The sequence below is a fragment of the Pristis pectinata genome, chromosome 15 (genome assembly GCF_009764475.1).
Source record: "Pristis pectinata isolate sPriPec2 chromosome 15, sPriPec2.1.pri, whole genome shotgun sequence".
NCBI classification, from domain to species: Eukaryota; Metazoa; Chordata; class Chondrichthyes; order Rhinopristiformes; family Pristidae; genus Pristis; species Pristis pectinata.
The window spans coordinates 11255570-11270890 of record NC_067419.1 but is presented as its reverse complement, the minus strand read 5'-3'; the positions used below and the strand labels follow the sequence as shown (position 1 = coordinate 11270890).

The following is a 15321-nucleotide window of genomic DNA, read 5'->3' as shown; positions in this document are numbered from 1 at the left end:
TTAAGAACAATTGCTATTCGGCTTTGAAATATAAAAACCTGAACAAAAGTTTTTCATAAGATACTTTATAAAATAATGTAACATCCATTGATACTTTGAGGCTATCGAAACTGACCACTGGAAGTGGGAAATTCTGATTCTGTACCATTGTAACTCCACAGGGGAAGATAATAAATCAACGTTCGTGTTAATCAACCCTCACTGAGAATATTCGCTTCTGACATGGAAAAATCAGTTTATGGACCGTTCTCGGGAACAGAACCCTTCCATAACCCAGGAACTGCCTGTGTATGACAAACATTAAGGGTCTCTGCACTGATTCTTGTGCTACACCATCGATCACAGGCTTCCAATCACAAAATCCACTATCACCTTCTGTCTCCTATTACTGAACAAACTTTGGGTTCAAGTTGCCAGCTTGCCTTGGATTCCATGGGCTCTAACCTTTTGGCTTTCCATGTGGGACCTTGTCAAAGACCTTATTGAAGTTCATGTAGACTACATCAATTGCACTGCCTTCTTCAGTTTATTTCATTATTTCTTCAAGAAATTTAGCTAATCAGACAGTATCTTCCACCAACAAACCCACATTATCACTAACCAAACCCTGCCTTTTCAAGTGGGGATTAATACTTTTCCTCAGAATTTTCCAATAATTTTCCTACCACTGACTTTAGACTCACTATCCAGTAATCACCCGGCTGAGAGAAACAAGGGACTGCAGATGCTGGAATCAAGATGAAAAGCACGATGATGCTGGAGGAACTCAACAGGCCAGGCAGCATCCGTGGAGAAAAGTAGGCAGTCAACGTTTCAGGTCAGGACCCTTCTTCAGAAGCTGTCATATGCTTCTTTTCTGAAGCAATCCTTTGGTACCCTTTGATATCCAGAGTTCTCTGGACTTGCCTTCCTTACTTCACATGTTGGTCCTGAACCGCTTTTCAAAGACTTCCACTTGTTGAATGTAGATTTACCCACAAGTAGCTGCACCCAGTCTACTTCTGCCAGGTCATGTCCTATGATATCATACGATATTAAAAAAGATTAAAACTTATGAGTGAACTTAGCACTTTAGTCTATTGACTTTCCCTGGTCTGAACAATTGAAGTTATTTCTCAGCAAGCAGTATCTCCTGGTGAAGACATGCAACCCATTTTGGCTGATTGACCAGTGGAGTGCTGTTGGCTGTACACTCTGCAACAAACCAGCCCCAATAATTTTGAAACCTGGCTTCAATGTGGCACACGAGCTGCTGGGACACCAAAAGAATCTTTTTGAACCTTGTTGGATCAAGGCCTCAAAATCAGGCTGTTGTGGTCTCCAGCCAGATACATTCCAAATTCAATAGGTGATAGAAACACACGGTCAAACTCATGAAGAATAGAAACTCAGACTAGATTTGTGAATCCTGGAGACATTAAAATTAATTAACACTTGCCTTTTGATTCCATTGTCCACTTACTTAAAGGTACATTCTTGGGATTTGGGCTTCAGCATTTATGCATTTAGCATCAGCAGTTTACAGTGGCAGGTGGATGATAGATGGAGGGAGACAAAGAGAAAAAAATGAGAGGCAGATGGAGCGAGGTGGGGAGGGGGGAGTGTGATGGTTGGAGACGGCTGCTGGAGGGTGATAAGCAGGAACACAAAGGGCCACCTGTGCTGCAATCTGATAGGTAAAGGAGGTGTTAATGGGACTCAAGTTGGGGTGACGTGCAGTTAGTAATAACGCTCCCAGAGTGCCAGTAAATTTTCATAAATTATCAGAGACTCTAGGTCAAACCCAGGAAGTTCCCAGGTCTTCTCTCTACTAACCTGCACTGTTGATCACTTGTTTTCCACTACTCCCACTTGTTTCCAGATAATCTTCGACCTTGGTCCAAACATGAGCTAAGAGTGGGATGTGTCTAAGGGGACTGAACTCTGGACTTGCCCAATAGATCCAACAGCTTGTTCATTGTTACTGGAGCATTATGGATGAATAACATGACCCCGTGGGCAACTCAGAAGTTTCAGGTTGTTGTGAAATAATGCAGGGAGCCTGTTGGTGCCTGACTTTACAAAGAAATCTGAAATATCATTGAAATGATGTGCAAATCAGAGGCTTAATGTTTGTTTCTGGCAACCTCTCCGCTTGTCTAGGGAGGACTCACATTAATCCAGGTGAAGGCATTCATCATCACAGTGAGCAGCTCTCGTCTTTTTCCTGCAAGTGGGCTTTGTGCCATGACATTTCCAACACATCTGCCCTCCTGTTCAAAATCCACATGAACAGCAACATTGTGGTCGGCACCTAAAATAATTTTTCGATAGCTTTTTTTTTCTCAAAATAGATTTTATGTTTAGTTGTGTAGAATATGGCAGCAGAGGATACAAGGGAGCTTTGCCACAAGTTACTACAACTAGGAGGAGTTTACATAAGGAGGTCCAATCATACCTGAGTAAAAAGGCATTTTCAGAATTGAACAATGACAGAAAAAACATGAGTAAGGCTCTGCAAACAGGGTGTGAAGTTATTTCCAGAAAGTCTGCACCAGAGATGTTCAATACTATATATAGATTAACAATGTTGTTTGCTAAATGCCTCATTTGTATTTTAAAAGACTGGAAAATATCCTCAGCTTTTTTTTGGACTGTAAAGCTCAGGTGTACATTTAATATTTCACCAACATGAAGACAACAATGCTGTCGGGTAACACAGAGTCAAATCCAGTAATAGATGCGAGTTTGAATCATCGTTAGTTCCCATCACACAACTATAACCTCTTTCAGGAAAAAGGTTTTGCATATGTAAACTGCTGAAAATCCATTGAAAGAGAAAATAGACCAAAAGAAATTCCAAGTCTATAACAGAATGAAAAGGTCAAAAACTGGGCAAATACGTTGGAGGCTTACTGTGGTTTAAAATAGGAACAGAACCTTATTGGTGCAATGTGGCTCCCTGCAAACAATTTTGGTAGGGAGCTCTATTGCACCAATTAAGGCCCCAAGACTAACACAAAGGCAGGTTTTGAGTGGGAGTGGAGGCCATTGTGTGCGTGAAATCTGAAAAAAACTAAGTCAATATGTCTGGTTTCAATTTGCTGATCTAATTAAAATTTACCTTCTGGTTTTGTGTCTCGAAGTCCTGATGATGGGCGTAATGCACACCCATAAGACAATCCCAATGACTATTTGGGCAGCAAATATAAAAGTTTAGAGGTGCTTGATGTTATGTGGAGAAGACAATAAGAGTTAACATAAGAACACAAGAACCAGGAGTAGAGGGGTGGCCTTACAGCCCATCAAGCCCGACGTACCATTCAGTAGATTAAGTGGAGTTTTTATATCTCATCCCTGCTTTTTATACCCATGCATTCCCTCAAGGCTGAAAGCTACATGTCCTCAACCTTGAGAAAGCAGAACGTTTGAGAAATTTCTCCTCATCTAGGTCCCAAATGACAAATGCCTTTTGAGGAAAACATCTCAACAATCTTCAGTCAGGGAAAACAGTTACGAACCCCAAGAATTTTAATGAAATCATTATTCATTCTTCTAAATACTTGCAAACATAGAGTCATACATTACAGAAACAGGACCTTCAGCTCAACTAGTTCATGCTAGCCAAGATGCCCATCTAAGACAGTCCCATTTGTTCGTATTTGCCCCATATCCCTCTAAACCTTTCCTATCCATGTGACTGTAAAAGTGTCTTTTAAATGTTATTGTGCCTGACTCAACCACTTCCGGCAGCTCATTCCATACAAGCTTCATCCTCTGCGTGAAGAAGTTGCCCCTCAGGTCCCTTTTAAATCTTTTCCCTTTCACCTTAAACCTATGCCCAAGGAAAAAGACTGTGCATTCACCATATCTCTGTCCTCAGGACGTTATACACCTCCTCAGTCCCTATGCTCCAAGGAATGTTTACAAAAAATGTCAGGAGGATGGCTGTGATGTATGGGGAGAGATTGAGTAGGCTATGCTTGTATTCCTTAGACTTTGGAAGAATGAGAGGTGATCACATTGAAATGTACAAAATACTGACAGGGCTTTACTGGGTGGATGCAGGATGTTTTCTTTGGCTGAGGAGTCAGGAACTACGAGTCACCGATTCAGAGTAAGGGGTAGGTTGTACAGTACTGAAATGAAGAGAAGTCTCTTCACTCAGGTGGTGAATCTTTGGAATACTCTACCCCAGAGTGGTGTGTCATTGAGTTCATTCAAAACAGTGATCTCTGGATATTAAGAGTGTCAGGGGATACAAGGATAGTGCAGGAAAATGGAGCAGAGATCAGCCATGATCTTGGTGAATGGTGCAGCAAGCATGAAGGACCAGCGGGTTTCTAATTCTTTTGTTCCATTTACTAGATCCTTTCTCATAGAAAGGTCAACTTAATGACCTTTCATTGCACCACTTCAAAGTACATCTTTCCCTGGGTAGGAAGATCAAATCTACATCAAGTATAAAAGGCGTGATCTCACAAAGCCTTACAGAGTTAGCAATCATGGGTATGAGTCAGCATCCCAATTCAAAGATGATTGGCCTGAGCTACTGCTGGGCATTTTTAGAGTCAGGAGGGAGATCATTTATACAAGCAATTGGAGAAGGTGTCCTGCAGGTATCATTAGGAAGGGCGAGGAGTGAACAACAGAAATGTATAACCCAGGACTTGGAGGAAGTAAAGGAGGCAAATTAATAATTGAACCTTATCAGAAAAATTTGGTATTGATTCAAAACATACCAATTCTGCCCCCACTGTGTCTTCTTATATGCACTGCATTGCGTCACTCCCACGGGTTAAGTTTCAACAGCATCCCTGGTTCACTGTGGATGGTCACACTCACAAAATGCACTACATCCATTGGGTAAGTACATGACCTCCTCACCCACAGTTCTGTCCACTGCTTTTGGAAGAGAGGAGTGCAAGTCACAAAGAGAGAACTGAAGGGGACTGCTGCAAATAGTACAGATCACCAATGAGACACAGGTAATGACATCCCTGGCAATGTATTGACAATACTTATCACAACCAAGTAATAGCTTTTGTATTTCTTTCCAGAGCCTCAGGCATGGAGCAAAAGGTTGCAGCCATTTCCAATGATAATTTCTTAGAAGACCTCATTCTATTGAGGATATGCAACCATGCACTGGTACAAATGCTTGTACATTTGTTCACTCAGTTTGGTTTGCAAATTGCAAGTGAGCACAGACAGATACTGATGGAGAGAGGTAGACAATGTCAAAATGGACACACACTGCAATACTGCAGCCTTTTGCTTCAAGCAAGGACAAAGCTAATCTTGATATTAGTCCCCAAGGCAGAGGGATTAATAATGCAGAATAAGAAAATGGCAGCGACATTAACCAAATATTTTCTGTCAGTGTAAACCATTAAAGGCAAACCAAAAATAAATGAAATCAGGGAATAAAAGGGAAGCAGATCACAAGAGGAAAATATTGGAGAAACTAATGGCAAACAATAAAAGGGTGTCTGATAAACACCCTTGCCATTATCCTGGAAGTGGCTGCAGAGATAGCAGTTGTGTTGGATGTCATGATTCAAAGTCCATAAATTCTGGAAAGATCCTACCAGTTTTTCAAACCCCAATGTAATACTGTTATTGAATGTAGGACAGTGACAGAATGCAGAGAACTTAGATAAGATTTCTTTATTAGTCACACGTACATCGAAACCCATCTTTTGCATTGAGTGTTCTGGGGGCAGCCCGCAAGTGTCGCCACGCTTCCAGTGCCAACATAGCAATTAGCCTAAAATCAATTGTAAGGAAAATGTTGGAATCCATTATTCTGCAGGAGATAACAAGGTGAAAGAAAATCACAATATAATTAAACAGGAACAACATGACATCATGAAAGAAAAACCCTGTATGCCAAGGTTAGAGTTCTTTGAAGAAGTAACCATCAGGTTGGATAAAAAGGGAAATAGTGGATTATATTTTGAGGCAATTGATAAAGTGCCATAAGGGATTATAATATTTAAGGTAATAAAATTAAAAATAGAAAATGCTGAAAAAAATGCAGCAGGAGAGCATCTGCAAAAAGACAAACAGCCGATGTTTTAGGTCTGGGACCCTTCGTCATTTTGATTTTCAAAGGCAATAAGTTTGTTCAGAAAGACAATTGGTGAATTGACAAAATAAAGGGGTCGATTTCAGGTAAACAAATTGTAACTCATGGAGTCCCACAGGGATCAGTACTGGGGTCTCAGTGACTTAAAAAATAGTGGTGACAGATGAAAGGACTGAGTGTATTTTACTCAAGTTTGCTGATACAAAGATAGGTGTATAAGTAAGTTGCAAGCTAATGAAAGGAATAAATTCAGGTTAAGTGAGTGGGCAAATGGCAGATGGAGTAGAATGTGGGGAAATACATAGTTATCTACTTTGGTAGGTGTAACGAAATAGTTTAAAACTAGTTCCTTGTTCTTTCCTGATTCAGCAGCAATGGGTATTTGCAAACAAAATGTACTATACAGGTGTTGAAGGTTATATAAAAAAACTATTTTATTCGGGTTATATAAAGACGACTCATTAACCACCACTAAAATACAGAAGGAAAGAATACTTATTAACCAATCAATCAATAAACTAATCTAATACAATGCTGGAGTGAACCCCAAGTGTCCAACAACCTCTTCTACAGTTTTCTCTCTCTGCCTTGCATCAATCTGTCTCTTAGCACTGGTCGTAACTCCAGCCTAAAGCAAGATTCTGATTTGCACAAAGTAGCAGCCTCTCTTTTATACCTTTCAAAACCCCCAACCCCGGCATGTTACCATGGTACGAGGCTGTATCTTTATCTCTAGTGAACTTCGGCCTAGGCACATAACTTTAAGACAGAGACTTAAGGTTTTTGCAGGCTTCATTCACCATTATCAACTCTCAAGGCTGGATACCAGGACTCTGGAATGTTCTTAAAACATTCCCCATATTCCAAGCTGATACCATTTTGTGTCTCACACTTTTGAACCTATGGAGGAATCAAATGACTTGTGGAAAATGTAATTCTCTCCTTACAGTAGGACAAAGAATAGTTATTTAAAAACACAAGATGAATAAATATTGTCATTTAGAGTCATCTTAGTGTCCATGTTCAAGAGAGACAAAGCTGTGTACAGATAAACAAGTAACTAAGGCAGCAAATGGAAAGTTGGTCTTTATTGCAAAGTCTATGGAGGACTTAAGTAGTAAAAGTTTATTATTAGTGAAAAATAGAGGTTTTTAGTGAAACCTCACCTGCCTTGGAGATAGTAGGGAGAAAGTTCACTAGATAGATTATAGGTATAAAGGGTTACCTTACAAGGGAAGGTTGAGCCTATAGTCACTGGAGTTTAAAAGAATGAGAGGCAATTTCATTGACCCATAAGCTTCTGAAGGGGTTTAAACAAGTGGTGGTGTGAGGATACCTTCCCCAGCAGGGGAATGAAGTACAAGGAAGCTCATTTCAGTGTTAAGAAATGCATATTTAAGACAAATGTGGAAGAATTTTTGTGATTCTCTACCCAAAAGAAAGTAGTGGGTATTAAGACATTTTATAATAAAGCACGAGATAGATTTGTGGATTACTTCACATGCTCTGCAAGTTAAGCACACAAGAAACTGCAAGCTCAGTATCAAAATCCAGGTAAAGACATTCATTAAAGCATTAAAATTTGTCAATGAGTTTGAAATGTCTCAAATATTTGAAGCTCTTCTTAAACACCAAATTTAGTTTTGCCGAGGTATACCATTTATTGCCAAAGTTACACACACGAGATTAACGGGCAATCAATTAATAGACAGGAAAACAACAAATGGAACACAACTTTGAAAAATACCTAAGGTCAACCTTGCAGATTTCACCTGCAATCAAATGCATCATTTTGGTTTAAATTTTAAATCTGATTTGAATACTAATGTCCTTAAAGTAATAATAATTTCTTATCAGTGTTATACATTTTCTTGCCAGCTCATTATTTTGTATGAGAGTGGACAGTAGACTGAGCTGAGCTGGTCAATCATCACTTTGGATCCTGTCCGAAATCCAGTTCCATGACTCTTTTTGTTCCATATATGCACGGCATAAGAATTCTTCAGTAACTCTTGAGCCTCTGACTTACTTACTACCTCAAAGTACTTTTTCCAGTCCTGCCAACGGATTGGATAAAAAGCCTCAGGAGATAGCATTTTCACTCCTTTGCATTGTTGTATCTTGGTTACACTGTTCGTTCGACACCACTTTTTAAGAACTCTAGTTACCAACTGAGGCCCCTGGTGACCCCAGATCCAGCCATTAAAGTGTTCAACAAAGTCCTTCAAACAACGGCCAATAAAGTCATGGTGCTGATTAAAAGCCAAAAAGGCTGTATTTACTAAATATCGTTGTTCTCTCCCAATGCTATTGGTGAGATTTAGCAGATTTTTAAGAACAATAATATCAGTGTCCAAGTAAATTCCACCATATTTCCACATTATGGCAAGCCTGGTGGCATCAGCGATAGTTGTTATGAGATAGGGTTGCCACCATGGGTTCAGTTGCGAATACCAGAAAGACAATGGAGTATCTGCAAAAATCTCATTTAAATCTATTGGCTTGATCTCAACATTCGGAAAGCAGTTCAATAGAGAAATTCCTAGGGCTTGTGTACTACTTCTCGCTGTAAGCCCCTTCATAAAAAAGACAACTTTGGTTGTTGGGTGAGACCTTGCAGCAGATTCCACAGAACACATGGTCAGAAATGTTGGGTTGGTTCGTTTGGAGGTCTCCACAAAGAAAATAGTTGTATTACTTTCAGTAAGAGAGGAAACATTTCTCCCATAATTGATGTCAGTGGCTGGGCACTTGATGTGATTGGCCATCTTGTACTTCACAGCCTGAAATTGTGCATCACCTTTGTAGCTGTAGTAAAGCATTAATGTCATCAAAGTAACCAACTTCAGTGAAATCAAAAGGCATATGGACAACTTAAACCAGAAATGAGTCTTTGTAGTATTCCTTAGTTCTAAGCATTTATTCATGAAAGGGCACTGCTGCTTCCAATTCTCTTCAGGGGCCATTCTTGAGGAATATTGGCTGACGTCTTTGACCTTTGTGAAGTGAATGTACCAACTTGAAGCTTAGATTCTTCCACAGACAAAAAGACAAACATGAATTCTTTGAACAATACTAGTGTGCATCTTCCCCTTATCCATTCCACCCACAGACATAATTTTTTTTATCTCTTTGTGCCAACCCCATGCTTATCTACTTACCCCTGAATATAACAATTCTCTTTGCCTCAACTAATGGAACATGATTAAACTGGAATTTAATTAATCCACAGCTGCTTAATGAATGAGAAGGCAGTTCTCACAGGTTCTCAAGAGCCATGAAGGAAACTGGCTCTGGAGATTGTGACCCAAGCCTTTCTGCCTGTGTTACATCTGCTGAGGATTGGAACTGGTTATAGTGATCACACAGCAGCACCATCTGAATCAGTCGCATTCAATGGTGAGATATTGAGTTCAGAAATCACTTTACAGTTTAAAAATGCATTGCAATTGTATGGCACTGAAACTCTGTACAAATTCTATTCTAGTTTCTATAGGTTAGTATTCTAATGCTCACGCTGTTCAATCAGCTGTCAAATCTCAGATGTGTACAGGGGCTGAAAACTGAAATTAGGAAGACAAGAGGGGCTTGCATTTCACCAGAGCTTCTCAATGACCAAACACATTCTCTGGTTGTTTACAGAGCTAGAAATCCAGAGGCCTGAACTGAAAAAGCCAGGGAACTCAAGCAAGCCACATCTACGGGATTTTAATTAAAAATCACAAACATGTAACTGCCGTCAATAAAAGTGACATGAAGATGTTAAATTGTCATTTTAAAAAAATCAACAGTATCTCATGCCCTACAGGGAAGGAAACACACTATTCTTTTTCCAAATACCAATCAGATCAACTCTCTCTGCCCTCTAACATTATTTAGCCTCTCAACTAGTGGTTAAATTGAAGAGTGAAAGGTGACTTGATTGAGACATACGAGACCCCAAGGGATCTTGACAGGATAGATGTGGAGAGTTTGTTTCCTCTTCAGAGAATCAAGAACTTGGGGTCACTATTTAAAAATAGCGGGTCACCCATTTAAGACAGATGAGGCAATTGTTTTTCTTTCAGAATTGTGGGTCTTTGGAACTATTTCTCAACAGGGCAGTGGACACATACACTTTGAATATTTTAAGGCAGAGTATGGATTCTTGATAAACAAGCAGGTGAAAGATTATCACAAGGAGATTGGAATGTGGAGTTAGGTTACAATTAGATCAACCATGATCTCAATTACACGGTGCAACAGGATTAAGGACCTGGTCCTAATTTGTACATTTGTGTAAACCGTTACAAAGAATAGATTAGTGGTGTAATTGATTGCAATGTAATAAATCACTGATAAAACCAAGATTATTTCATTGCTTTTCAATATCACAAATCAAAACTAACATTGGGAAAAAAAAGACTTTGAATCCTTGGAAACTTTTAGTTAGAAATTAAAATTTTCAACCCACTATTTACCTTTTCAAATTATAATCTAGACTATGTTAGAATTTAATTTTAAGGTAACATTTTCAGTTGCTTTTTGTGTCCTGCATTGTAATTTAGATTGAACTCCGTTAAAATGGAGGAGGAAAAGATTACAATACTCACCAGCCAATTAACTTTCCTATAACACCAAAACATCTTCTCTTTCCCTGTTCTTCAGGCTCTCGACTTGGTGCTACAGGTCTTCATAATATTAATACGACATTTCTTCCCCTGGCTTTACCTAATTGTTACTGATAAACTCTGACCCCTCTGTTCAGATACACCCTAATGATGGCACAGGTCCAGCCATAAAACAGGTCTTCTATAGTTTCTCCTCCACCCCTGCAATTAATCTGCTGAATACAAAGATAAACAGAAAGGCAAGCTGCAGACATGCAAAATGTCTGCAAAGAGGCTTAGACAACTAAAGTGAGTGGACAAGAGAAAGGCCAAATGCGGTAATATCAGGGCAATTGTGAGGTTTGCATATTTTAGATGGTGAGAAATTAATAAATGTTGGAACAGAGCATTATGAAACAAAAATATTTGCATGTAGGTGCAGCCAGTAATAGATAAAATGTAGAGAGCTTTGATAAGACCACACCTTTATTTTGTATGGTTTCAATTTTTATACCTTAAAGAGGATTGAGCCCTTGGGAGGAGGGATGGAATTGTCCAGAGTAGGACAGCTCTCCCAATCTGTTTGTGGACACATTGAGAAGGATGGGACAATCCTCACTGGAATTTAGCAGGAGAATTATGAGCAATCTGACAAAAATAGAGAAAAAGTTCTGAGGTAGATGCCAGAGGGTTATTTTGTCTGCCTGGAAAGCGTAGGATTACAGAACATGGAGACAATAGCCAAATAGCAAGCTTTCTTTACTCAGAAGCTGTAAATCTCTGGAATTCACCATATGAAGGGTTGTAGATCTTCAGTGTTTTATTACATTCAAAGTTAAGATCAATAGAACTTTGGACTATGAAGGTAACTTTGGACTATGGAGTTTAGATGAAGTGGAAAGGATAATTCATTTATGATATAGAATGGTGGAGTAGGCTTGAGAGGCTTTCTTCAACTCCTCCTCCTTCTGCTCTCAATACTTGAGGTCCTTCTTCCCCCATCATTTTCAAAAGGCATAATTTTGAGTCAACATCTTGAATTGCAGTGTTTCGCATCCTTCATCATAAAGTTTTTGCTAATGTTGTGAAGGTTATAGCTGGTATCAGCAATAGAAATTCATATCACCTGCTGGGATACAGGACTGCTCTGTTGTCTTGGTGATTAATGCCTTTGTTGAAACCATTGTCACCCTGGGGCACGTATTGCTCTCTTGATTCTTAAGTCAGTGATGTTTACGTTGGTATGATTTAGAGTGCGATCTTGTTATTATCGTCCTTTTGGTGCACATGGAGGAATCCAAATTCCCTACAGGGTCATCAGGATTGCCTAGTTCCTTAATTTCCTTGTACAACACTCCGACAGTTAATGCTGATGTTTGGTTTTGGTAGATCAAAATCTGCTGATGTTTTCCCAACAAGTTTTCATTCCTTTTTTTTGATATTATGATTCAACTTCATTTCATCCTTTGCTCCATTTTACATTACCAAATACCTTTCACTGGCGAATGTCCAATATTTCCTATTTTTCCTTACCTACTACATTTCCTTTGATGTGTGCTTTGTAGCATCGTGACAATATTAAAATTCTGCTTCAACCAAACCAGTCTGAGTGCTGACATGGATATTCAGTGGGAATCTCAATTTAGCTGGCAGCTACTGCTGCAGATTGCTGCTAAAAATCCAGTTCCTCCTCACCCTAGGAAATGAGTGGCTAGGGAATAGAGTTTTGAGACAGGGGTTAAAGTCATCACTTTGGCCCTCCCTATTTTCTAATGGAATCAATTTTCTACTCTGGACAAGCAATGTGACAAATCAAAAATGGTAGAGCAATGGACCGGATGGGAAGATGGTGGGGGTGGGGGGTGGGGGGGGGGGGGTTAGAGAGGAACAACAGTGGGTATGCAATGAAGGCGAGGGTGAAGATAGGCAAGCGGTAGCTGTGTATATTTTGAAGAGGTTCATGCACACAGTTTGATCACCTGAGACTCAACGGAGTTGTTGTGGAACATGTCTTTTGAGAGAACGTATAGAGGGAGTGAGCGAGAGAAGTGCTGATGGTTTACAGTTGTTCAAAAGTAACTTTAACATGGGAGTCATGAAGGTTTAACATGGCCACTCAAAGATTAAGGGCTGTTCTGCAGAGGCATAAGGAGAATTCATTGCTGATCAAAATTGTTAATGATTACAGTTGTTATCTAGTGGTAGAGAGTAGTAAAATAGCCTTATTGAAGCTTACGAAATCCTCATCTCTGGAATTCATCATTCCATGTAATGCATTGAAGTTGTTGTTCCAATTCCATAAAAGCTACCTCCATGGAAACCCACCCCCACCACAAGCTCCAAACCCAGCTGTGCCATGCCTGCCCATTGTTTCAGAGGAGCTGCCTGCTCTTTCTTATGTCTGGGTTGGGCTTCTCAGCTCCAGCGACCCGAGTTCAAACTTGGGGGGGAGGGGGGGGATGGGAGAGGGGAGGGAGGGGGGGAGAGGGAGGAGGGGGAGGGAGGGAGGGGAGGGAGGGGGGGGAGGGAGGGGGGAGAGGGAGGGGGGGAGAGGGAGGGGGGAGAGGGAGGGGGGAGAGGGAGGGGGGGAGGGAGGGGGGGAGGGAGGGGGGGAGGGAGGGGGGGGAGGGAGGGGGGGGAGGGAGGAGGGGGAGGGGGGGGAGGGAGGGGGGGGAGGGAGGAGGGGGAGGGAGGGGGGGGAGGGAGGGGGGGGAGGGGGGGGAGGGAGGAGGGGAGGGAGGGGGGGGAGGGAGGAGGGGAGGGAGGGGGGGGAGGGAGGAGGGGAGGGAGGGGGGGGAGGGAGGAGGGGAGGGAGGGGGGGAGGGAGGAGGGGAGGGAGGGGGGGAGGGAGGGGGGGAGGGAGGGGAGGGAGGGGGGGAGGGAGGGAGGGGAGGGAGGGGGGGAGGGAGGGGGGGGAGGGAGGAGGGGAGAGAGGGGGGAGAGGGAGGAGGGGAGAGGGGGGGGAGAGGGAGGAGGGGAGGGAGGGGGGAGAGGGAGGAGGGGAGGGAGGAGGGGAGAGAGGGGGGAGAGGGAGGAGGGGAGGGAGGGGGAGAGGGAGGAGGGGAGGGAGGGGGGAGAGGGAGGGGGGAGGGAGGGAGGGAGGAGGAGAGGGAGGGAGGAGAGGGAGGAGGGGAGGGAGGGGGGGGAGGGAGGGGGGGGAGGGAGGAGGGGAGGGAGGAGGGGAGGGAGGGGGGGAGGGAGGGGGGGAGGGAGGAGGGGAGGGAGGGGGAGAGGGAGGAGGGGAGGGAGGGGGGAGAGGGAGGAGGGGAGGGAGGAGGGGAGGGAGGAGGGGGAGGGAGGAGGGGAGGGAGGGGGGAGAGGGAGGGGGGGAGGGAGGGGGAGGGAGGGGGGAGGGAGGGGGGAGGGAGGGGGGAGGGGGGAGGGAGGGGGGAGGGGGGAGGGAGGGGGGAGGGAGGGGGGAGGGAGGGGGGAGGGGAGGGGGGAGGGGAGGGGGGAGGGGAGGGAGGGGGGGACGAGAGGACGGGGGGAGGGGGAGGGGGGAGGGAGGACGAGAGGACGGGGGGAGGGGGGGAGGGGGGAGGGAGGACGAGAGGACGGGGGGAGGGGGGGAGGGGGGAGGGGGGGAGGGGGGGAGGGGGGGAGGGGGGGAGGGGGGGAGGGAGGACGAGAGGACGGGGGGGAGGGGGAGAGAGGACGGGGGGGAGGGGGGGGGAGGGGGGAGGGAGGACGGGGGGGAGGGGGGAGAGAGGACGGGGGGGAGGGGGGAGAGAGGACGGGGGGGAGGGGGGGGAGAGAGGACGGGGGGAGGGGGGGGAGAGAGGACGGGGGGGAGGGGGGGGAGAGAGGACGGGGGGGAGGGGGGGGGAGGGGGGAGGGAGGACGGGGGGGAGGGGGGAGGGGGGACGAGAGGACGGGGGGGAGGGGGGACGAGAGGACGGGGGGGAGGGGGGACGAGAGGACGGGGGGAGGGGGGACGGGGGACGAGAGGACGGGGGGGAGGGGGGACGGGGGACGAGAGGACGGGGGGGAGGGGGGACGAGAGGACGGGGGGACGGGGGACGAGAGGACGGGGGGGAGGGGGGACGGGGGACGAGAGGACGGGGGGGAGGGGGGACGAGAGGAGATAAGAGGGACAGTCAAAGGCTCGGTACTCACCGCCAGCCCACTGCTCCTGCCCAGCGCACACGCCTCCCCCGCTGCCCTTCTGTCAGCCCGCGGGGCTCCCACAGGTGTTGAAACCGAGAAAACTTCCGCTCAGCCGCCCTTGCGACACGGTTCTAGTGCAGCCACTGAGAGACCCGGCACCGATGGAGAGAGACTCGCAGTGTCCCGCCCGCGGTATTAGTCTCTGGGGTTACGGGGAGAAGGTTTAGTAACGCCGCTTTCTGCCAGGAACGTTTTATCTGTCCCCCCTTTGGCTCCGATCGTTCTCAGAGAGAACCCCAATTCACTTCCCACCGTGGGTCGGTAGCATCAATCGCTGGCCGGGTTGGAAGGTACAGGGGTCGGGCATTTCTCTTGCACCAGGCTGATTTCTGCACGCCGTCGCTGCGTGAGCCGCTAAGTGCTTCCAGCAATTTATCTTTTAAAAAACATTCCTGAAGTTGCAGGTATTGCACTCGGCAATCCACCATCTACAATGCCCAGAGTCACAGACTGAGCAGACGGCATCGTAAAAGTGCGCTGTTCTGATCAACTTTT

The 15321-nt window shown here is 44.6% G+C and overlaps 1 protein-coding gene across 5 annotated transcripts; it reads right to left on the bottom strand.

Moving 5' to 3' along the window:
- Window positions 1-6378: 6378 nt before the first annotated feature.
- Window positions 6379-14997, bottom strand: LOC127578223 (lactosylceramide 4-alpha-galactosyltransferase-like). Of its 5 annotated transcripts, none has more exons than XM_052029969.1 (3): window positions 14776-14997; window positions 10663-12370; window positions 6379-9103 (listed from the first exon to the last, which is right to left on the bottom strand). In XM_052029969.1, the coding sequence occupies exon 3, from the start codon at window positions 9034-9036 to the stop codon at window positions 7930-7932; it is 1107 nt and encodes a 368-aa protein (XP_051885929.1). In that variant the 5' UTR covers window positions 9037-9103; window positions 10663-12370; window positions 14776-14997; the 3' UTR covers window positions 6379-7929. The 5 variants fall into 5 exon arrangements, with proteins under 5 accessions (XP_051885929.1, XP_051885928.1, XP_051885932.1 ...); XM_052029968.1 differs by having other exon boundaries at window positions 6379-9066; XM_052029972.1 differs by having other exon boundaries at window positions 12193-12370.
- Window positions 14998-15321: the final 324 nt, after the last annotated feature.

Bases quoted from the DNA above. Each gene is read 5' to 3' on its own strand.
- LOC127578223 (XM_052029968.1), bottom strand. From the start codon at position 10,695: ATGTTTTGGTGTTATAGGAAAGTTAATTGGCTG. The intron at 9,067-10,662 runs GTGAGTATTGTA...CACTTCACAAAG, and splicing joins ATAGGAAAGTTAATTGGCTG to GTCAAAGACGTCAGCCAATA.